Here is a 25,503-nt window from a genome sequence, read left to right on the forward strand (position 1 = left end):
TTTTAAGTTGAAATTAGACTTGGATCAAGGCAAATTAATAAAATTGCATTTATCTCACAAAGGAGGCCGAAGTCGATAAAATATCAAGAGGCAGCTTTTAATCGGCATTAAACTGCTTACACTATTTCGCTAACAAAAGAAAATAGTCAGTGGCGTACATTCCTTTTTTAAAATAATATTCCAGTGATAACCCATATGCACGTCACTGGTGAATATGTCAACACTATGTCAACACTATGTCAACACTTTTTTAGCTTAGTAACTTTTACCCTCAAAATTTCATCCGAAACGCTAAAAGTTCTTGGAAGAAAATTATAATAAATCGAAAAAATATTAAGACTTTAACACCCTGTAGCTATGAAACAAAGCAGAATCGGACCTATGTTGATATGAAAAATCAATCTTATTTTTACGTGAGGAATCGTCCCACGAGAGATGGCACATGTTTTTTGAAACACCCTGTATATACTCTAGAAAAACAGGAAACCAAGAAAGAAGAAAAAATAAATCATATCAGTATTTACCAGAGTTGGGAGGCGTCGTGGGTGTCGTCTGTTGACTTTGGTCAGTCTTTTCCTTCTCCTCATTTTCTCTTAATTGCCCGTCCATGTCGCTGTCGGACTGAGATCCATCTGGAAAGGAAAACAAACAGTTTGAAAAAGCTGCGGCGTCGTGCGATTTATTGGGCGGGTCGGGACGTAGCCCCGCTGCGCTGTCAAATAGCTTGTCGTTAAATTAATGTTTTTTCGGGACTGTTTCTTTAGGAGAGTCTCGTGAAAGGACGCGATATGAAAACAAAATTAGGATTTCTCATTTGTTCGGAAAATTGGTTGTGTAAAAAGTTTAATCTGATGTTTCTTTTTATTGGCGTTAGTAAAACCGTATGATCGAAAAAAAGGCTATAAAGATGGCTGGGCAATGATAATCGATGATTTTTTTTTCTGTCAAATTTTGACTAGTAATTAAAAACATTTTTATGCCCACTTGCACCGTTTGTATAAACTTTGTTTAAAGGCTAAACAGTGATTAACTATAATAAAATATGTAGTAGCAAAAAATCATTTTTTTAAAATTTCAAAGTAAAATAACTCGGTTATTTTGGTCTTATTTGGAAAACGGTAAAGAGAAAATACAGTATGTCCCCGGATTGTCTTTACAAGAAGAAAAACTTTTTTATTACTGACACTTCGAGGAAAATGCATCCTTCATAAAAATTTCGCTTGTTCTAAAATGGTTAATACCGTTTATACTTTTCTAAATTTCCATACCGTTTTAGAGAAAATTCCTAAAAATTAAAAGGCGTTTCTATGGTAATATGATTTCGATTTCATTCTATCATAGATGGTTATAATTAATTTTGATTAACGTCATATTTTTTGATGTTGTAAAGTACCAAATTTTCCGATAACTATTACCACCCTTTCCGCAGCATTGAAGTAAACAAATTTTGTGCTTCTTTAACATTTTAAAATAGCAAATATATTACGGTAATTAAAATTCTGTTAATAATAATCCATCAAATAATGAAATCGAAATTATATTACCATAGAAACGCGTTTTAATTTTTAGGAGAAAAATTCAACAATATTTTCATATTTTTCTTAATTTCTTTCTAAAACGGTATGGAAATTTGAAAAATTATAAATGGGATTAACGAAACAAATTTTTTTATGAAGAATGCATTTTTCTCAAAATGTCAATAATAAAAAAGTTTTTCTTCTTGTAAAGGCAATCCGGAGACACATACTGTATGTTTCTTTTATCGAGATCTACCAGCCCTGAAAATATTTGCACTTATTTAAGACACACCTTGAATTTCTCTACAACCATTAAATAAAATACCAATATAAGTACCTTATACCGTATGATCGAATAAAAACGGCGTCAGCGATGGCTATGAAATGAAGATCGCTGTCATTTTATATGTAAATTTATATGGGAAATGTTATCGATTGTCATTTCCAAGCCAACTGGACGCCGTTTTTTTCGATCATACGGTACTTCTCAAATCTGAAAAAAATTGTCAAAATTGACATTTTTTTTGTTAATTTGAAAGATAGAAAATCACAGAGACAATGATGATTTGGATTGGTGAGGTAAATTGTTAATCAAGGAGCCTGGGAAAAATAGATTTGATCGTCTAATGTTTTTCGTGTCGTCTGGCCGCGCAGTTTAAAAGATGCCCAAATTCTATTTTTTAATCGCATCACAATTTTTTTCAAATGGAAAGAGGATGGCTCATTAGCATATTTGGAAAAAGATTTTTTTACAAATAATTTGCTACCACACGCTTGGTATTTCGAGTCAAATTTTCGTTACATTTATGGCATGACACTCTAAATTAATATTTAAAATGCTATTTTTTTAATTGAAAATGTTAAAAGTTCACATATGCTATGCCATTCTATTCAGAATGTCATTTTCTATCAAATGAAATAAAAAACAAGGGCGTCATTTAAAAATCAAAAGTTGTAGTCATTTCCGGTGAAACAGGAAGTGACCCAAAACAATTGAAAACGTCAATCAATTCTAATTTATGTCATATAATAACATACCAAATCTCGTTTTATTATCTAAAAAAATACAAAATTTATAGGGGTAAGCTACTTTTGAGTCGCACCCGGTAGAATACATTGAATGTACCAGTATAGTTTCTCTTTTTGTAATAAAATAAATTAATTCCGATAAAATCTTCAGATCATTTATAAAAACGACGAATAAAAATAAACGCCAATCTCTTTTCACACTACAAACTTCCAATAAAAGCTGAACTCGTAAAGTTTTCTCAATACCCAAACTTGAGTTTTCCCATTTCCCGTTTATCAATAAAACTTTATTTTATTACACAACACAAAAATCAAATCCATAATAAAGGCAGATAAATATTTATGAATGAACATACAACTAAAGCAAATTGCCAATTGTTATTCTTTTGAAAGATCCATTTGAAAGAACCGACTGCCCCGTTAGTGTATATTCTCTGCAGTTATGATTTCAGCATGCAATTAATCTATGTATACTGCGACTAGGAGAAAAACTAGATTTGTGCCAGAATGGTTCTAACAAGACTTAACTTGACCCATTCCCGGTACTGTTATTGCATTCTTCGAATATATCTTTTTAAGTGAAACTTCTTTACGAGCGCTGGAAGTAAAAATTCAAGGCCGTGACACACGAGCTAGTGGTAACGAAAAGTGGCGAAAAAATCGTCCGACGAAAAACCAAACTAACCGAAATTTAGCACGTTGATAGATTGGACCAAGGCCAACTTAACCGTGTACGACACGTGTTACTGTGACAGTTAGTTTTGACGTAAGAAACGACGTATGTGAGCGACGTTGCACACGGTGCCACCCTGCAAAGTTGGACACGATGTTTCGTTTACATCTTTATCAGAGTGGAATTAAGAATTTGATATTGAAGAAAAATGTGGGTAAATATCGGCATAATTGAGGACGAGTTACAAGATGGACGCCCTCGATGTTTCAAACGGATGCTTCTAAATGGAGGAACCTATCAGGATTTTTCTTAATTATGGGTCGATTGAACCAAACTCGGTACGTGGATAGAGGTACCCGAATGGAGTACGGCCATCCCTATACGGTTCCTTCCATTTAATATAAAAGGGGAAAACTAAATTATAACCGAACCTAATTTTTTTAAATGAAACTTATTTACGCACGCTGGGAGTAAAAATTCAAGGCCGTGACACACGAGCTAGCGAAACGAAAACTGGTAAGGACGCGGGCTGGGAGTAAAACACCACCTACGGCTTAGAAATACGTCGTGATGCGACGTGTTTTAATTCACGCGTATAAAACTATTTTTATTAATTAAATACTATAGACTATGCATAATTACTATACAACAAGATAGACAGACGGTCATTTTATAAGTCCTGAATAAATGAAATTTTGGCAAAAATGTTTAAATTTGTTGTATAATTTAAGATACCGAGCAGCTCTTCATTTTACTTTATAGAGCACATGATTGTAACAGATATTTTATTTACATTAAAGCTGCAAAAATTAGTTTAAACAGAATTTTATTATCGCTATATTGGTCACATTGCCCCGTGTTCAGCAATGTTGTCCTTTATTATGTGACAATAATTATTATCCTAGTGTCAGACATTATTTTGTATAATATAGTATTGTTATTGAATCTTTGCGAGCAATTCTCGTTTTTTGCCTATTTTCATAGTCTTTATTTTAAAAATTGCACTTTTAAGCACAAACAGTTATTTTAAGAACTAAATTTTCGAGTTTTTGTATTGTATTTCTTGAAATTGTGTGTTGAAAATATGCCGAAGCATTTAAACAGTCGAAGCAAAGAGCTTGTAGCTTCCCTGTTTTTTTTTTAACTATTTTGTACAAGAACGTGACAATTAAGGTCCTTTATTACTCTTTACTGCAGTCACAAAAGTAAGTTTGATTGATAAGCACATTATATCACTTTCAAAGTTAGTTTATATTAAATTTTGTGATTATTAGTTTGTGCATTAATAGCACCCTACTACTTGTTATTACCACTTATGGCGTTATAAGATGTTCATCAATAAAAAAATAAACCATAATAACGCTTATAATAATCTTCATAATGGACTAGTTTTTGCCAATATGTAATAAGTAAAATAAGCTATAAAACAAATAAATCAATTAATCACTAAAATATTAGTTATTAAATTAAAAATAAAACGTAAAATTCTTTAAAAAATAATATAATAAATATGTTGTTAGTCAATTTTAAATTAAGATTCATCTCATAAATCCATCACAATCTGGCAGCGCTGTGGCCATCGCTTGTCATTCAAAGTTGATCACGTGCATCGGAAAAAATTATAATAAATGTGTAATGATTTGCTAATTAGCAAAGTTCTTTTTGTACCTCAACAAAACGTAAATAAATAAACAAGCCACGTTTCAACGAGATATCAACAAAACCGAGTCGACAAGACGAATTATTTTGTTGCCCCACGGCTACAATGGGGGACGATTTTTCCAACAAGATAAACGTCGGAAAATTCCTTACCGGAAAAACATTCGCCGAAGTTGAACGAAGTTTCCCAGATGAATATCGAGATAGCTCACAGGAGGAGCGCCAGAAATATGATTACACTTTATTTCTTTTTGGAGTTTATCTTACGTACAGAAAATAATAAAAGTTGGTAGAAAGTTTGGCCATTTTGCAACGCGTCTGCACCTTCTTCTAAATCTATTCAAAAAAGAAACTGTGAAAAATGTCATTAATTATAAAATTCAAAAATGGCAGAAGTTATTGAAGTAAAACTTTTTTACACGCGGTCTGAGTAAAGCAAGAAGTGACATACGAGCTAGCGAGATGAAAAGTGGTAAGGATCGCACGATCGCTCAAACGGAAAAATACATTTGATTTAAAGCTAAGAAAGTCATTATAATAAACCTGATACTGTACAGTACGTCTGTCCGTTCTGTAGCTACGGGGTATCCGTGAGAGGGGAAACGATATTCTCCAGATATTTTTCGTAAAAAATTAGACGACGCGTCCCATCAATAAAAATTCGACAAATTTGCAAGTAGCCAATAAAATGAGTGGGCGGAGCGATTTGCGGTGACGTACTCGTCAAGTCGACGTATAAAATATATTGCTGTTTATTTAAATGTTTTTTGTCCGCATTCCTTTCATAGACACAGATCCAGCAGACGTACTGTACATGGTGGACAATTTTGGTTGTTTCTATAGGGTATCTAAGAAACCGTGAGAAATATTCAAATTTTGATACTGCAGCCTCGGGTTCTTTTTTTGAAAAAATCACAATGGAGCAAACTATCTTGATCGTGGCTATATTCGAGAAGCCCATGCCAAGCTGAATCAGAAAATTTAAAAATATACTGGGGGCGAGATTTAGATACATACTTTAAACAGAAAGTATGTATCTAAATCAACATCATCATCATTTATCAGCTTATTCAACCATTTCAAGTTATGATTAGCCCCCTCACATATTTTTATAGATACTCTCCTTGTAGTTAGGCCCATTATTATCTATTGTTAGCTATGCAGGACTATTATTAGCAATACCCCAGTGCAGTTATGACATTCACCATGTTGAAATTGCAAAAATTTTTAGAAAGCTGCGACCATTGAAAATAGTTAGCCTTAGTTACCCTTATTAACATACTAAAAGTCCCCATTTGTGCGATGTGTGCGTCATCAAAAAAAATCGGCCGCCATCTTGAATTTTGGTATTCTTTGGGGAAAAAATGTAAATAATTCGCAAACGGTTTATTATAGCGAAAAACTCCAAGAGGTAAAAATTAAAGAGAATAAAAAATTCTATTAGAATCAATAAAAAATAGTTTATTACCCTAACGCAATGACGTACAAAAAAATTTTGAAAATCAAGCAATTTTTAAAAGGAATCACCGAAACGCAAATAACTAATTTTTTAAGCTTATTAACAAATAACATGGATATTTAGCATCAATTCAATTGAAATACAATCCTTGTGACATTTTCAAGAAATATTTTTTATTGGTGGGTTAATAATATTTCAAAATTAACAAAAATTGTAAAAGCTATCCTTTACTAAATACATGTGTATTAATAATGTGCGAAAGCAGTCTCCACCTTGTCCCGGTCGCGGCTATTTGCACTTAAACCAAAGTCTTATTGTTACCATTTTGTAAACAACTTGTTTTTAAAAATACAGTGACAGTTTGAAAAATTAGGCTCAGGTGTCCTGCCCATTGCCATTTGAAGAAATTGATTCTGTGGAAGGCATCTTTTACCTGGATCTTTTGGCGTATCCACTCTATTTTTTTACGGTCTTTGTTGGTTATTCCCAGCATATTTCGTTCCATTGAGCGTTATGCGTCCTGCAGTTTCCTTATAATGTCTGTTTCAACTGTCTAGGTTTCGCCTGCATAGGTCACGACTGGTAATACACATTGGTCGAATGTTTTCTTCTTTAGATAAAGTGGCATTCTTGATCTGAATATAATTGAGTTTCTTCCACTATATTATCTTAAGCTAATTTTGCAATATTAATAATTTTATTTAGATACATAAGTACTACTAATAAACTACTATATGTAAAAATAAAAACGCTATTGGGAAAAGCATATAAAGTTTGACATTATGGAATACGATGAAAAAAAGAGAATAAAAATGCGGACCGAAATGAAAAATGATTTGAAACAAGAGCCCATGAATTTTTTAAAGGACCTTTTTTTTTGGTTTGGCAACAAAATAAATGTGCTTGCAACGAGTGGAATGTTGCGTAGCGTAGCGAACAAAATTCAACAATTTTTTCCCAAAAATAACGTGTAAAATGTTGAAAATATGCTTTGGAATAAAAGGCCTGGTTTAGTATTCCATACCTAAAGTTTACATGGAATTAATTGAATCTTGTTATGAAATAAAATAAAAAAACGGAGGCATGAATGGAACGCACATTTATACGCTAGAAGCAAACTATGGTAAGTCCAAAATTGGCGTATTTGAGTGAGAGATATATATGTCAAGTTACTTAACTTTTCATGTTCCAGTCTTGGCTCTTTTTCGTTTTACGCTATCTGTATCAATAAATGAAATAGCGCAAAACTAAAGCAAATAAGCAAAACTGTCTAAATCAGCTTAAGTCACGTAAACGCGGTTTGACTCAAATATCTTTGGTTATTTTAGTATGTTATGTTCACGGGTCTAGAGTGACGAAAACTGATTTTGACAGTTTTGCTATTATGGGGTAGTCAATTTAAACTTAATAAAGATAGTAAATTGGTTCCAAATTGCAACATACATTCCTGTTTAATAATTTCCTGTTAGCTGTTTTTTTTTTATTATATCAGTAATATACTTTTATTTGGAGTTAAAATTGTTTTGCTTTATTCATTGTGGCATAAATTGGGACTTTACAAGTCAAGTCCTGTAAATATTTTTTTTATAATATACAAATTATGTTTTTAAGTCACTCAAAAAAACGTTGGTATAACTTATTTAAAAAAACTGTTATATAGGTATTACATTTAGGTTCAAAATAAGTTGTTCATATACCAAATATAACAAACATAGGTTTAAATGCGATGGAAACTTTGTCGGATTGATAAATGAACCTGGGCTAAGAAGATTGAGTGTGTACCAATTATGACAGAGATGCTGTTGCAAACTGTTCTTTAGGTTTTGTCGATCGGATTAATTTGTTTATTTGAAATTGTAACATGCGGTTCATAATGACAATAATTTAACTCGATATATAAGTGTGTGGTACCAACCGGTATAAACACAGTTAAATAGAGAAATTGTGAGAGAAGATTATTCTGTCATTATATGTCAATTTTTTTTTACTATAATTCACTGTTAGTTCAATAAAAATGACACCTTATCTTTAGATAATATTTCTAGACCTACCATTAATAAACACAAAATCAGTGTAAATAGGTTTGGTCTGTTATTCTTATCGACACAAACTATCATAAATACTACAATACTATAAAACAGCATCGCTGCCACAATTTGCGTATACATACTCATTCTTCATAGCCCAGGCTCATTTATCAATCCGTCAAAGTTTCCAACGCTAACGTATCGCCGTACATCGACGTAGTCATCGCTCTCATCACAACAGCCCATTCCGAAAATTAATCCAGTAAATCGTCCATCGACAAAGCCCAACAGACACGACAAATTCGATACCAATCGGATAGCCTAATAGCAACCATATCTGCCCCCGCAAAAAGCGCCATTAGCCGCCCCCGATGGCGCACTCGACCAATTTAATTCCTGAAATTATTGCTCCTGTGTCTTGGCGCTAGGACGTCGTGAATTTCTCTGGAAACGCCGGCGATTTAGTTTGTTTTTCGTATTAAGGCCAAAGATTTATCGGTTGTTTAGCGGGAATTGGTCGGCATTGATGTACATTTAATTGGAAATGTAAGCTGTTAAGTAAAAGAAAGATGAATTTAAGAATGTGGTGATTCCAATAAAAATGACATCTTATCTCTAGATAACATTTCCGGACTTACATTTATCTGATTCGTTTCCTTTCAAAAGCAAGCACAAAACCAGAGTGAAAAAGTTTGGTATATTAATCCGATCGACAAAACCTAAAGAATAATTTGCAATTAGCATCACTGTCATAATTTGCATAAAATATACTCAATCTTCGTAGACCAGGCTCATTAATCAATCCGGCAAAGTTTCCAACGCCAACATATCGCCGTGCATCGACGTAGTCGTCGCTCTCATCACAACAGCCCTTTACGAAAATTAATCCAGTAAATCGTCCATCGACAAAGCCCAACTGACACGACAAATTCGATACCCATCGTATAGCCTAATAGCGACCATATCTGCCCCCGCAAAAAGCACCATTAGCCGCCCCCGATGGCGCACTGGACCAATTTAAGTCCTGGAATTATTGCTGCTGTGTCTTGGCGCTAGGACGTCGGCGTCGCCGTCGATGAATTTCTCTGGAAACGCCGGCGATTTAGTTTGTTGTTCATAAGCGTAATAGCGACCATATCAAATGCCATGCGAAAAAGCACCATTAGCCGCCCGTATGATGGCGCATTAAATTCAATTTAAGTCCTGGAATTATTGCTGCTGAATATGGCATCGGTCGTGGATCTGTCGGCGTCGAAGCCGATGAATTTCTCTGGAAACGCCGGCGATTTGTGTTTGTTGTCTCATATTAACGCGAAAGATTTATCTTGTCGTTCAGCAGTGAACCTGGTCGGTATTGATGTAGATTTCTTCTGTCCTTTCTTAAATATAAAGAAAGTTATACTTTTGTGCCATTCCGTAGGTATTTCCGATGTTTCTAAGATTTTGTTTTAAAGGATTTTTAAATGTTTTCCTAGTTCAGGTCCGGCGTATTTCAGAAGTTCATTTGGTATAAGGTCTGTTCCGGGGCTTTTCTGTTTTTCAATTTTTGATTTTGCCATTACCTCTTCTTCGTTCATATTAACGCGAAAGATTTATCGGTCGTTAAGCTGAACCTGGTCGGTATTGATGTAGATTTAATTGGAAGTGTAAGCTGTAAAGTAAAAGAAAGACGAATTTAAGAATGTGGTGATTCCAATAAAAATAACATCTTATCTCGAGATAACATTTCCAGACCTACATTTATCTGATTTTTTTTCCTTTTAAAAGCAAGCACAAAACTAGAGTGAAAAGGTTTAGTCTATTAATCCGATCGACAAAACCTAAAGAACAATTTGCAACAGCAACGCTGTCACAATTTGCATATACTCAATCTTCATAGCCCAAGCCATTTATCAATCCGGCAAAGTTTCCAACGCCAACATATCGCCGTGCATCACAACAGCCCTTTCCGAAAATTAATCCAGTAAATCGTCCATCGACAAAGCCCAACTGACCCGACAAATTCGATACCGATCGTATAGCCTAATAGCGACCATATCTGCCCCCGCAAAAAGCACCATTAGCCGCCCCCGATGGCGCACTCAGACAATTTAATTCCTGAAATTATTGCTGCTGTGTCTTGGCGCTAGGACGTCGGCGTCGCCGTCGATGAATTTCTCTGGAGACGCCGGCGATTTAGTTTGTTGTTCATATTAACGCGAAAGATTTATCGGTCGTTAAGCTGAACCTGGTCGGTATTGATGTAGATTTAATTGGAAGTGTAAGTTGTAAAGTAAAAGAAAGACGAATTTAAGAATCTGGTGATTCCAATAAAAATGACATCTTATCTCGAGATAACATTTCCAGACCTAAATTTATCTAATTTTTTTTCCTTTTAAAAGCAAGAACAAAACCAGAGTGAAAAGGTTTAGTCTATTAATCCGATCGACAAAACCTAAAGAACAATTTGCAACAGCAACGCTGTCACAATTTGCATATACTCAATCTTCATAGCCCAAGCTCATTTATCAATCCGGCAAAGTTTCCAACGCCAACATATCGCCGTGCATCGACGTAGTCGTCGCTCTCATCACAACAGCCCTTTCCGAAAATTAATCCAGTAAATCGTCCATCGACAAAGCCCAACTGACCCGAAAAATTCGATAGCGATCGTACAGCCTAATAGCGACAATATCTGCCCCCGCAAAAAGCGCCATTATCCGCCCCCGATGGCGCACTCGACCAATTTAATTCCTGAAATTATTGCTCCTGTGTCTTGGCGCTAGGACGTCGACGAATTTCTCTGGAAACGCCGGCGATTTAGTTTGTTGTTCGTATTAAGGGGAAAGATTCATCGGTTGTTTAGCGGAACCTGGTCGGTATTGATGTAGATTTAATTGGTAAGCTGTTAACATAAAGAAAGATGAAATTAAGGATCTAATAAATATCGAGCAAGGAACTACTAGCCATTCAAGATTTTTTCAGTGTAAGATAGATGTTCTTTTGCAAATTTGCTACATTTGTTTTTTATACGGAGTGATCAACAATGATTGAAATAGTTGGCAATACAGTTTTTAAAGGAAGCACAAAATCAGAGTGAAAACCGCATGTTACAATTTCAAATAAACCATATTCGAAAATGGCAAAAGTTTATGTCATTTTATTCAGAGTGTCATTTTCTATCAAATATAGTAAAAATATATCGATCAAAAATCAAAAATTGTAGTCATTTCCAGTGAAACAGAGAGTGACCAAAAACAACTGAATGCGTCAATCAATCCTAATTTATGTCATATACTAAGATACCAAATCTCGTTTTGTTATCTAAAATATAAAAAAGTTATAGGGGTGGGCCACTTTTGAGACGCACCCAGTATACCTGTATATCACAATCTGTATTTTTTTATCATGAATGGCATTTTTTAAATTTCTACAGAACTTTAGATATGCATACATACATAGTATATATATAGATCACTTAGGAAAATGTTTAATATAACGTAAAATTTTAGGGAAACATTTTCCCTTCCGGAAACGCAGTTAACATACAAAGCTCTATTTGCCACACATGGCAAACTATGTATGTACTTAGTTTCCAAAGTGAACTATCTTGATTTCCGTCGAGCTTACATTAAACTAAACTCATCATTAAACTTTACTTGTTCCTGGTTTACATTAAGACAACTGGGTTGGTTCCATATCTATATGTATAAAGAACGATAAAAGATTAATAACTTTTTCAAGTAAATTAAGGGAAACTATAAAGTCAAAACTTTTTTATCTAACCAAGCAATAGATGAATTTAAATTAATTGAAGAATCTTTGTTAAAAAAAGTAATTATATCTTTGTCACGTTTGATTTTAGTTAAAAACTTAAATCTTCGTAGCTCCAAGATAGAGTAGGAATAATTTCAGGAATCTAGTACCATACAATCGAAAAAAAAACGGCGTCAGAGACGGCTGGGGAATGACAATCGATGACAATTTTTGCAGGGTCAGGCCCGTTCCATGATTGGTAGTACATGCGACTGGATAGGTTGTGATACTACTACTACTACTACTATTACTCGCTGACGAGTATTTGATACGAATCAGAAGATCGCAATTTATTTATTTACATGAGCTTTTGATTTGTTTATTTACATGAGAAAAGGTTGTGATAAAGCGTAAATACCATACATCGAATAGTTCAACAAGAATGAAGTATTTTAAAATACGTCTTAAAATATTCGTTGCAACACAAAAAATCAAAGTAAATGACATACCGTTCTCTAAAAATAAACAACATTTAAGAAAAATAATTTATATTTCATAGTAAGAATAACACATATTTAAGCCCTTTTGTTAAAATTGCACAAGATATTTGTTTTATTGTGTGTAAAAATATATTATTTCGAATAATTAGTTATTTATTTACGTCCAACAAATTAATAATTGAACAGGTGTAGAATTAATATGAGTATATTTTATTTCGGTATTAATTATTCTGTATATTGCCTGTCAATTTTTAACTTAAAAGTAAATATAGGACAAACAATATTTGTTTTGTTTAGCAAAGTTCGTAAACAATTATTATAGTCCAGCATTAATATTTATCAAATTGGTAATTAAATATAAAAATTAACATTTTTCTACGATTAGCCTAGAAAATGCAGTTTGACACACGGCAAACTCGATCTGAAATTAGCGTTTTGCAAACTGTTATGTGCTAAGGACTTAGCGCACGACATGTGTCATTTTGCACACGACATGTGTCAATTTTAACATTTTTAACCTCCAATGTTTAGCTGAAACGCCAAACGCAACGTAGCCGTCAGAAAAATGTCATCATTACATCGCAAATTATTTCACAAAACTGGCAAAAACTGAGTGAGTCTGCTGCTAATTTGTAGTCGTAGAAAAAATAGCGTCAAAAACTCGTTCGAAAACTTCTTTGTACACTCGTTCGACTTGTGGCTCTTGCCTACGGCTCGAGCCAACAAACTGTCGAACTCGTATGCAAAACGTCGTTTTCGAAACTCGTTGTTTAATATAGATTTTGCATGAACAAAATTATAAGATATAATTAAAGCAAAATAAAAACTTAGTATTGACATTTTTAAGAACAATATAGAGGGTGCTTCAAAAAGCATGTGCCATCTGCCGTTAGGAAATTTCTTTCGTAAAAATAAAATTTATTTTTCATATTAACATAGGTCCGATTCTTCTTTGCTTTGCAGCTTACAGAAATATGCTGGGAATAACCAAGAAATGCCGTAAAAGAATAGAGTGGATACGACAAAAGACACAGGTGATAGATGTCATCCACGGAATTAAATACCTCGCGTGGCAATGGGCAGGATACATGTCAAGAAGGACGGACAACAGATGGACCACAAAAATTACAGCATGGTACCCACGAGAGATTAATAGACCTTGAAGAAGACCAAACTTGAGATGTGACCATCATATTAAGAAATTAGCGGGGATAACTGGGGGCCTGTATAGCCAATAATAGACAACAATGGGCCTAAATACAAAGAGATTATCTAAATAGGTGAGGGAGGCTACACCATAATTGGAAATGGTTGAATAATCTGAGAATGACAATAATGATGATATGTTCTAACTGGGACACCCTATATATTAGAAGTGTATCAGATAGCTCATTTTCTTCAGATTTTCAAAAATATATCACACATACCTTTTCTTTTTAATATCTATTTTTAAATTTAATAAAGAGAAATCGTATATAAAAAGAGAGTTATAACAACTGTAAGTCCATACCAATTAGTCAATATTCAGATAATTTCGATAAAACTATTAAACAGAATGGACCTGTGTGATATGTTTTTAAAATCTGAATAAACTGTGCTATTATTGCTCAATATATAGGGTGGTAAGTAAATTTTTATAACATTTTTTTTTAAAAACGTCTTAAAGTTTTTTTAGAAGCTGTATACTTAAAATTTTATAGATTATTCAAAAAATAAAATAAATAATGTAGCATTTAAATACTTTTTACAATTACTCAATATTCAAAGCCAAGACTCGTTTCTAAATATCATAAATTCCTTTTATATTGCAAAGTAAACGTCTAGACTGGCCAGACGTATGTAAATGAAGAAAAAGGCGCCGGACTTTATAAAAACACACTCTCAATCTCAATTGAAAAGAAAACTCAGAAATAGCAGTGGAAAACGTTTCTACGTAGTTTAAGTCAAATTTTTCAATTTGCTCATTTTTTTGTATTTGTTTCTGTTCAAATTTCCTTTATTTATCTTTTTCTACGAATTAATTCCTAATTCAATTAATAACTTATAACTTTTAGAACTTCTAAAACACACTTTTAACAGAGAGATATAAACTACAAAAATATCTAGGATAAAATAACTTAAAAAAAATAAAATAAAATTAGAAACAAAATTTCTGATTTATGTAAAATTGAGTGTAACGAAAAAAATATCAGCAGCTTCTCTATTACAAAGTTTTTTAAAGAAGCAAAAAATAAATATGTAAAAATAACAAAAATTAACTAAAACGGGTACAATTTAATTGTAATTAAATGGACACGTCTATTTAGTTTTAGATAAATCCTAATTAGATAAAGTTACGTTAGTGATTAACAACTGCTAACTAATTTGACTAATTTGGTAATTTTACTAACGAAGTAGATTCAAAAGGATTTAAATTATTTTCTGTTTAATTTATGGACGAGATATCTCCCTAAAAATTACGGAAAAATTAGGACGACCTGCAAAAGTGCAAACATTTCTACAAATTATTAATGCTGATTTTCTAAAAAAAAGTTAAATGGTATGTTATGATTTTTATGTCACAAAAGATTTTATAATTATTCAGGGTATCAAATAGTGAAATAAAAAATCTATAGGTCCGTATTTAAATTTAGATTGTAATTATATATCATGCCCTAGACACTGAATGGTAATTTTATAGAACTTCAAATTTAGTTTCTTCGGCATCGCCAGACGGCGCAAAAGACATTAAAGTACAGGTTTCTAATTTATATTATGAAGATGACATGACAGTCTTTATGTTAACTACTGTCTATGGTCTATTTTTTGTCTAGTTGACAAAATGTTGGTGATCCGTCAAGTTATTTTTAAATCATTATTTAAATAATTATTAATTCAGATATTCCCAGATATTCCTGATTTGTCGGAAAGTTCAGTGATTTGTGTTTATAGTTTGTGTTTTTATTAGTTTGTGCATTCTGATACTTACAGTCGTTCATCATTTTCGTGTTAGATACTAAACTTTTTTATTAAAGTCATTTTGACATTTTAGAAATAATAATTTATAAACCAAATAAAAAAATAGTTTAATCATAAATAAGTAAGTACATAGTTGGTAATATATAGTATTTTTAGTAACAGTTAATTAGTAGTCTATAATATTTTTACTATATTATAATTTAGTTGTTAAATCAAAAAAAATAGGCGCTATGTGATCTATTGTTGGTGTTTAATGTATGTATTTATAATTTTAATTTTGTTGTAATTATGTTACAGTTCTAATGATCTAATAAAACATAAAATGGCAGTAAAAAAGTCTATATTTATTATTTTATATTATACAAGGAATAATTTTGCGCTTGAATAACGTTACCGTTTTAATTAGCGTTAATAAGTAACGGAACGCTAAAATTATGTTATGCCAAAACTCTCCATTAGTTTCTCCCGGATCACCAGGTGGCTCTAAATGACGGACCCATTTGTTTTATATCAGTGTCCAATCTATCTCTAGTATGTGACATTAGTCTATGTTATATATTGAGAAACTATGGTTACGACTCGTTGAATTTGACACTCTATGTCAGTTTAATAAAAACATATTAATCTACGACAAAGTCATTATGACACATTTAACATTGTCATTTGGATGTCATTACGGCTTTCATAATAGCACTATTGCTATTATATCAAGTCTGGAAATTACAAAATTTTCGTTTAACATTTCAAAATCAAAACTTCATAATTCGGGAATGGTTGAATTTAGGTACATTATGTGTATTACGATTATTCCTTAGAATTGAAAAAAAAAATTGAAATATGCAATAATATACGGGGGGTTGCATTTAATAAAAGTAAATTTTGATGTGCCACAACTTTATGACCGACCCTGTATACTTAAATTAACTACTTTTGTTTTTAACTTTTTGTGGTACCTTGTATATTTTACCCAATAATTGACAATTCCTATACATATCAGCGACCCTGTATTATACAGTTACTTTTAAATAGAAACTTGCAGTCCGATGACATGTTATAACTGTTAAAAATACAATAGTTATCTGATAGCATTCCTAGTTTTAAAGGTTATTTAATATTAATAGAAATTAATATAAATAACTAAAATATGCTCAAAGAAATTTTAAGTAAAGAAAATTTATTCCCAACCTATTTTCCAGCCTCGAAATTCAAAATCGTTTGACTAAGCTCATTGTACTCGACGGACATAAATTTATAAAGAGTAATTTCGTGGAGCTGGGGGTAAATGTTTCGCGAGAAAATTTCTAATTTTCGCCGCGTTATATCCACAACCCTCTCGCGGCAAACAGAGCCAAACGACTCTGCAAAAGGCACCGTTTAATTAAATATGTTCAGCGGTTAGATATAAAAAAAGTGAAAAATAATATTCCAAAGAAAAATTATTCAGAATAATGCTCCCTAAAATTATACGCCTTTCTCTCAATATAAATTTATTTTATACTTATATTTTAGCAATTTATTTTCTTTTTCATATTTTAGGGATAAAAATTATGCTGAAGATGGGATATACAGGGTGGTCCGAACTGTATTCCAGAAACTTCGGCAGCATATTTTGCAGATAAAAATAAGTAAAAAAGTTCGTATGAATTTGGGTCCTAAAATGTTCAGTTTCTGATATACAGGGTGTATTTATTTCGATTTCTTCCAAATAATTTCTAAAGTAACGTCAATATTTGGATAAAAATTGTTGTCTGAGAGTTTTTTGGCCTAAGAAATTTGATATTGATGTCAATATGACTCTTATACTTGTAGAAGTTGTACTTGTAGAAGGCGCCACCTAAATATATTTTAAACAGAGTAATAACTTTTCGTCCGTACCTGTAAAAAACTACCGAGTAAAAAAATATACATTTACGAAGGTTTTTTCGTAAAAAAGGTCAAAATGGTAAAAATCTTGGTAAAATCTTCATAAAAATCGTTACGAGTAATGGTTCTCGAGATATTTGGAATCGAAATTATCAATACCTGTCATCATTGACATACATTAAACATGCATGTTGACTAAATATAAATAGTTATTAGACTGAAATCATTAATTTGAAATGTTTTTGTGCCAAAAATTTAACAGAAACTGTTTTATCATCATTTTTTCGAAGAAAAAATTATGATTCATTTTAAAAAATAAAAAATTCCTAAATGTATCATTTCATTCAAATAACTAACTATCTACTCAACATGTTTATTTTTTGTCAATAATGACATGTATTGACTGTTTCCATTCTAAACATCTTGAGAATGGCTGCTCGTAGCGAGAGACACTTTTTACGTAAAGAATCACGGAAATGTATATTTTTTCACTCAGTAGTTTTATACAGATACGGACGAACATTTAATAATTTTCAGAACAGTTAAAACACATATAGGTGGCGCCCCCTACAAATAAGAGTTATATTTACATCAAAATCAAATTTCTCATGTCAAAAAACTCCCAGACCCCAGTTGCCATCCAAATATTAACGTTACCTCAGAAATTAGTTGAAAAAAATTGAAATAAAAATGAAATTTCTACACCCTGCATCTCCGAAACTAAGCATTTTAGGACATACATATAAACGAGCTTTTTTATCTGCAGAATATGCTGCCGAAGTTTCCGGAATGCGATTTGGACCACCCTGTATACATAGAGCGTATTCTAGTACTGGAAAAATTGTTATATGTATTAGATTTTTGTTAGTTGCGTTTTTGTTTCATCTGAGTGTATAGTCAGTAGGTCTGAGAATAGGTTGTTTTTAAGTGATAAGGATGGTCCACCCAATTTTTTTTATTTTTTGGACAAAATTTTTTATTTTTGGTGTGACATTAAAAAATACATACAACCTTAAATTTTCACCCGTCTTCAATCAACCCCTATTTTTTAAGAACGATATTAGTAATTCAAAAATGTTGCAATAACTTAATGTCAATGAGACACATTCTTTTTGACTGACAATCGATTACATTCAGCATATATAATTCTACATATACAATGATGGCGACCTTTTTAAAAATATCTATAAACAGGCTAAACACGTTAATTTGTTTACTTATAAGTCAATTTTTAATATTAGCAGAGATTTTTTACTTTCAGATTTGTAATCCTCCTAAGTTTAATCCATGTAAAGTCATGTAAAGTGTATAATCTCTTTATCATGCACTTAAAATCAAAACATAGGTACCTTGACAGTTATATTCCACACCACTTTCTTCTCTTGAAATCTGCGGCTTGTACTCGATCAAAATTCGCGTTGTAAACTGAGGCATTTTTCCATTCAACGGGATTTATTATCAACAACAGTTCACTCACACGCTCGAATTGTTTACTTTTTTTGCCGTTCACAAAAACCGTAACTCCATCAGGTTTTGAGAATAAAAAAAGAAAAACAAACCAACATAAAACAACAATAAATCTCATTCAAAATCACTACTATCATCTGGAATATTTACCTCTACTGTTTTATAAACGATAGGTATATTTTACACATGGTAAAGTAATACGTATTTTAAAAACTATAGTACAACGAGGTAGGCATTCTGATAAGAGCCAACGGTTATCTTTGGATGTTTTTATGTCTGATAAAAACACCGAGTACAGGTAGATAATAAATTTAAATAACAATCTTGGTATATTGGAGTGCATGAATCAACATACAATATTGTCTATGTAAATTTTGAAAGGATTTTCTATTTATATAGCAAAGGTTTTAAATAAAATTAAATATTTAAAATTAAACAATGCGATAGCGTATAATATTACGAATGTGTATGTGTTTTTTATTTGTGTATTCAAAGGCGCCTCTTTTTCGAACATTATTTTTTTGTAAAGCCGGGCTCTGGCCCGGAAGAATCCCTGACTAGTCAGCGCGTTTCTTATTGGTTGAAATGTGTAGAAACCAGACTAACAATCAGGTTTCTAGGTATTTTAACCAATGAGAAACGTGCTGACTAGTCAGGGATTCTTCTTGGAACAGACCTTCTGACGACTCGTATACTTGACAAACGGCGGACTCACGACTTGTGTATTTGTACAAACATTTGTTATTGGTATATACTTGCCATGTCGTGTAAGCGGTTTACTTCTGCAATCATTTGTCACTCGACGCGCCGCGCCGCATGAGCGCCACTAAAAGCGCTTTCAGTTGGAGCGGACAGTCCGCGAAGGAGCGTCCGCGCCTTCGAGCAAGTACCATGAGTTTATAGAAACAATTTCACATGGTCGCGTATGCCCCGCCCGACGGGGTTCGTCCGACGGCGTTCTTGAAAAAACTCAACGGAGCGTACCCAACTTCGAGCAAGTACCATGAGTTTATATGAAAAATTTCACATGGGCGCGTATGCTCCATCCGACGGAATTCGTTCGACGGCTATCTTGAAAAAACACGACGGACGGTCCGTCGCGGACGGTTCGCTCCATCTAAAAATTCTGACGACTCGGATCCTTGGCAAGTACGCCAATATTTGCGTGCTTGGCAAGTATACTGTCTTTGTTAATAACATTTTTTTGCAACAAGCTTGAAGCTCGCGCGTGTGTGTGACAGAGTGACAAATAATTGGGCAAGGAAGCCACTCACACCACATGTCAAGTATATCCCAATAAAGACGCATTCACACGACTCCTGTACTTGGCAAGTATTTTTTTATTGACATACAGGGTCTGGCGAGAATGTGGTGTGAATAACTTATAAATTCTGTACAGATAATGATGCCCGGCGCACCATGCATACCCTGTATACCAATTACAAATGTTTGTCAAGTACACGAGTGGTGAAAAAGGCGCCATAACAAATGTTTGTAGTTGACAAGTACGCCAATATTTGCGTATGTGGCAAGTATACTATCTTTGTAAACAACATTTTTTGCAGCAAGCTTAACGAGTGACAAGTAATTGCACAAGGAACCACTCACACCACATAGGAAGTATATCCCAATACCAAGTGTTTGTACAAGTACACGAGTTGTCAGAGTCCGCCTTAATTGATATACAGGGTCCGGCAATAGTGTGTCAGGTATCTGCAGTTCCTAAAATAAACAACTGAGAAATTTTGTATAAGTGCAAACTTAAAATATGTAACGTATAGTATGTAATGTATAGTTTTTATTTCAGGACATTTCTTGTATTTTTTAAGAAAGGCTAAAAAATATATTTTTTGTATATTCATTAATATCTCTGAAACTATCAAAACATATATCTAATGATATCTTAGGACTATACAATAAAATGATCAGAAAGGAAGCCACAAATGCAAAAATATAGAGTGTATTCCAATTAAAAAACAATCATCCCGATCCACTCAAACATTTTTGGGCCACCCTGTAGAAGTTACAATATTCTCCTGAAATACATCCTAATACATACTTTAGGTTTGCACTTATACAAAATATCTAAGTTGTTTATTATAGGAACTATAGATGCACGACGCACTATTGCCGGACCCTGTATAACAAATAACAAATGTTTGCCAAGTACACGAGTCCGGCGAAATAACTTATGGCGCGTTCTCACGACTCGTGTACTTGACAAACATTTGTAATTGGTATACATGGTGGGTCGGGCATCTATACAGAATTTCTAAATTATTTATTATAGGAACTATATACGCCGTATTCTCGCCAGACTCTGTACGCCAATAAAAAATACTTGCCAAATAGACGAGTCGTTGAATATAGTGATATTTAAATTTAGGATGCCTAAAATATAGAGAATCAAATATCAGATCGAAATCAATGGCATGTGTAATGAATTCACGATCAAAAGGATGGATAGAAACTATGATCATAAATACATTTTATAGAAAAGCCTATTTTATAATTACAATAATTCTCAAATCATTAATACATTTTAAATAAATTTCAATACATTTCTATTAAATAAGCTTTGAGCATAATTTGTTAATATTTACAGTTTTTAAACATTAAAACGAAAATTTTACTAACCTGTCATAAACAGCCACATTTTAAATTAACAGGAAACAATTTCCAATTTGTTGCCAAGTTGCTACATAAATGCTATTTTAATTTAATGGATTTAATATTAATCTGTAGCTGGATTATTTCATGTGGTATACACGGGAGGAGTTATAATTAGTTAATATATGAGTACGTGAGCTTTGTTTGAATTAAGTGTTGATATTTTGATCTAGAAAGTTCAAACGGTTGAAATAAGGCGTGTTAAAATAATGTATTTGATTCCCTTTTTGGTATTGATTTTACCTCAACACATATTTTAATATAAAAATTACTTAAATATATTATTTATAAAACAATTTTCCCCATTTTCCCATTTTGGATAACATACCATTTATCTCAAGCTATTTAAAGCATTAAACAACATTAATCTCAAAAATAAATTATTTTGATATTGTAAATCAAGCATCTGTACATTTATAATAGTCTGGAACCGGCCTTAGTATTTTTCTTCACCTGCGCGAAGCGCGACGCTTGCGAAATTTTGATAAGTTGGCCGTGACTGACAGATCTCCATGACGGCCGGAAAAAAAACAATCGACGACAAAGAAAACGTCGCTTTTTAGTTTTTCTTGATGGTTTTTAACGATAAGTTTTTGAATTTAATTAATTTTATTTCGGGAAGTATTGGTGTAAATACCTGGTGTTATTTTAATTTGTGTTTTTATTAGTGTGGTGTTATATTAGTGTTATGGGACTCGTGTGATGACTTTTACCACAAACGAATGTAACGAATCAAAATGCATCATCTTCCAAAACGCAGGGTATTTGACAAAAGTTGACACAAAATTATAACCTACAATTTGGCAAGACTTTGACAAGCGTCAAAAATCTAAAGGCGAGTTCATACGCATCGGCATCCGTTTGTCGTTCGTCGTTCCGTCAAACCAATAAAATTGAAATACGCTCTGTCATTTTTGAAATAAACCAATAAAACTGGTTAAAAACAACAAGAGACGATGCATGACGGATTTATATTTAAACCCATCCATAGTTATCAAAAAATCATTTTTTTTTAAATTTTCAAAGTCAAATAACTCTCTAACATAACTTTGAAATAAGTTAATTTGGACTTATTTGAAAACCGGATCTACTAGCCCTGGAAATATTTGCACATATTTAAGACTCATCCTGTATAATATTAAAATAATATTGAAAAGTTACTCTCAAAAATGCCCATCCTTTTCCATTAAACTACACATTCCTCATCACCTTCGTATTTTTGCTGAATATTTTTCTACCAAACATTTTTATATTAATAAAAACCTGCTTATTATATATATTTTCGTGATATATTGCCTCGATTTGACGCTAAGGCTTTCTTCCGGCAGCAGGCTGCATCGTCAGACCCTTTCCACAAACAATTTTCCATATTTCATCCCTCGGGCCCTTTTATATTCGTTAGGTTGGCCGTCGTGACGGCTCCGCTACGTATTCGTGATTGATATATTTATCGATAAATAGCAGACACTATCGCCATCTAGCCATTGATTAAACGTAGGGGATATATTATCGATATAACTTGATTGACAGAATAATATCTCAATTACCATATTATCTGAAAACTTAAATAGAACCTTTATGCATTTTAGTGTGTTTAATATTAACAAGTTGTTAAAGTAATTTGTGTTTTTGTAGAGATTTATGACAATAGTGATGGACAAATTGTTATTAAATGAGCGACAGTTGGTTGTCATATATTAATTGTTTCTTTATATAAAAATTAAGACTAACGCCAGAAGCACTAATTAATTTTTGTTGAATGACGGTGCAGTTTGTCAATCAGCAAGAAAGGCATGGTTTTTAAAAGTAAAATCCATATAAAATTGAGTTTTCTTATGAAACTAATATTAAATTATTAAGTAAACAGTCAACAGAAAATTAACATGAACCAAGCAAAGAAAAAACTAAGTAGCAAAGTTAGTTAAAAAGTAACTTAAAACTCACATCAAACAGCATAAACCAAATTAAATAAATTCGAGAAAAAAGCCTTACATTTTTGAATTAAAAAACGCAAATGCCTATAAAAACATAACATGAAATATAACTAATACATTGAGTTTAATGAAATTTGAGAATAATGTTGTACTAAATATAAAAATATGATATTTAAATTTCAATAATCGTTAATAATCATTATAGCAACTTTAAAAGAGAAGTAACATTACTTATTTTGAAGAGTTTAATTTCGACCGCTATAAAGTATCAAAGGAGTATAACAAATTTTTTTTAATTATTATTACTGAGTCCCGAAAATACTAGGAATTTGAATATATTATCCCAGTACTTTCGAGACCGGCATTTCCCGGTTCTGAACCCTATTAGCCACAGTCAAACCACGCAGTTAGCCACAGGGCATTACCATGTGTTCCTAAACTAACTTAATTATAATTCATTATATATATTTTTAACGTTAACGTAATTAGATAAAATTTACTGATTAATTACAATTATCTAATCATTCAGTCTTAGCCAACAAGATTATATTATTTCGATAATAAAATTATTTTTAGTTTTTAAAATTGTAGAGTAAGAAAATTGCTAGACTTTTTTAGACTTAATCTTAAGTGCGATAGTAATCTATCAGACCATCAATGTTAAAAAAATAAATAATCCATACTACTTATAGCCTAACACATTCCTCTTTTTGTAAATATAAAACCATGACAACTTTCATAAAATTAAAATAATCAAAGTGACAGGAACAACAGGTCTTTAACAACTGTTTTACTAATAACAAATATATCAACTCTATTTACTTATACATTAACAAAGAGTAATAATTATAATTTATTAGATAATAAAATAATACTATAAAATTGAATAATATGAAACATAAAACAACGCCAGTTACGATTACTGCAATATTTCAATTTCAAACTGAATCGGTACGTTTCATTTGACAGTAAAATATTACTTAATAAAGCTTTTTTAACCAGTTCTGCATTGAAGTGGACTAGTATCCCAACTAACATTTTTCATTTATTTTAAATCAAATGAAACATTTTATTAGAATATATTTAGCTTTTTGTTACTGCAGGATGAAATACAGATTGTGTTCATCTGACAATGAAATACAGGTTTATGACAACTTTTTGTTAAATAAAAATATATGCACTTCAAATTTATATGTATTCTATACATATAAATTTATAATATAATAAAATTATATAAGAGTTTCTTGCCTTGAACTGCTAATATAGAAATTAATTCCACGCTGTGTTCGTCATAATGTGGATCAACCTGCTCTCACTACCGGTTTCGGGGCCCTACCCCATCATCAGGTGAGCTTGGGTATTTCCACAAAACGACGAGCACAGTGCAGAGTATATTCATACGACTTGTCGTAAAGTAGCGGTAAGATATAAGTCCCGCATCCCGAGATAGCGGCCTGTGTGCAATAGTAGTACTTTCGTACCACCGAGGCACAACTATCGATAGTAAGTAGTCTTACCGCTACTTTACGACAAGTCGTATGTATATACTCTGCGCTGTGCTCGTCGTTTTGTGGAAATACCCAAGCTCACCTGATGATGGGGTAGGGCCCCGAAACCGGTAGTGAGAGCAGGTTGATCCACATTATGACGAACACAGCGTGGAATTAATTTCTATATTAGCACTTCAAGGCAAGAAACTCTTATATAATTTTATTATATACCTAAAAACTGCAAGAAATTTATTTTCCATTATATAATTTATAATATATAGATATATATTCAAATTATGCGCGCATATACATATCACAAAATTATGTCACTGCAATATTGCTGTAGGTATTATACTATATATGTCGTATATTTGTTAACATTTGGTGCATATTGGCATTGAATAATGTATAGAATTAAAAGAAATGATGAATGATTTCAATTAATTTTTAATAGTATCACTTAGAGCTTTCACAGACACAAGAGCTCCGAACCTACCCTTTCTAAATTTAACGTGTAATTGA

At 32.4% G+C, this 25,503-nt stretch overlaps 1 protein-coding gene across 2 annotated transcripts in view; it reads right to left on the bottom strand.

Moving 5' to 3' along the window:
* Window positions 1-25,503, bottom strand: part of LOC115875438 — a 158,160-nt gene that overhangs the window by 25,069 nt on the left and 107,588 nt on the right. For both annotated transcript variants that reach the window (XM_030890895.1, XM_030890894.1), the window contains one exon: window positions 525-632. In XM_030890895.1, the coding sequence (XP_030746755.1) occupies window positions 525-632 (108 nt within the window). The remainder of the gene's footprint in view (window positions 1-524; window positions 633-25,503) is intronic.

Source organism: Sitophilus oryzae, unplaced genomic scaffold (genome assembly GCF_002938485.1).
Source record: "Sitophilus oryzae breed Bouriz unplaced genomic scaffold, Soryzae_2.0 scaffold_1387_pilon_pilon, whole genome shotgun sequence".
Taxonomy (NCBI): Eukaryota; Metazoa; Arthropoda; class Insecta; order Coleoptera; family Curculionidae; genus Sitophilus; species Sitophilus oryzae.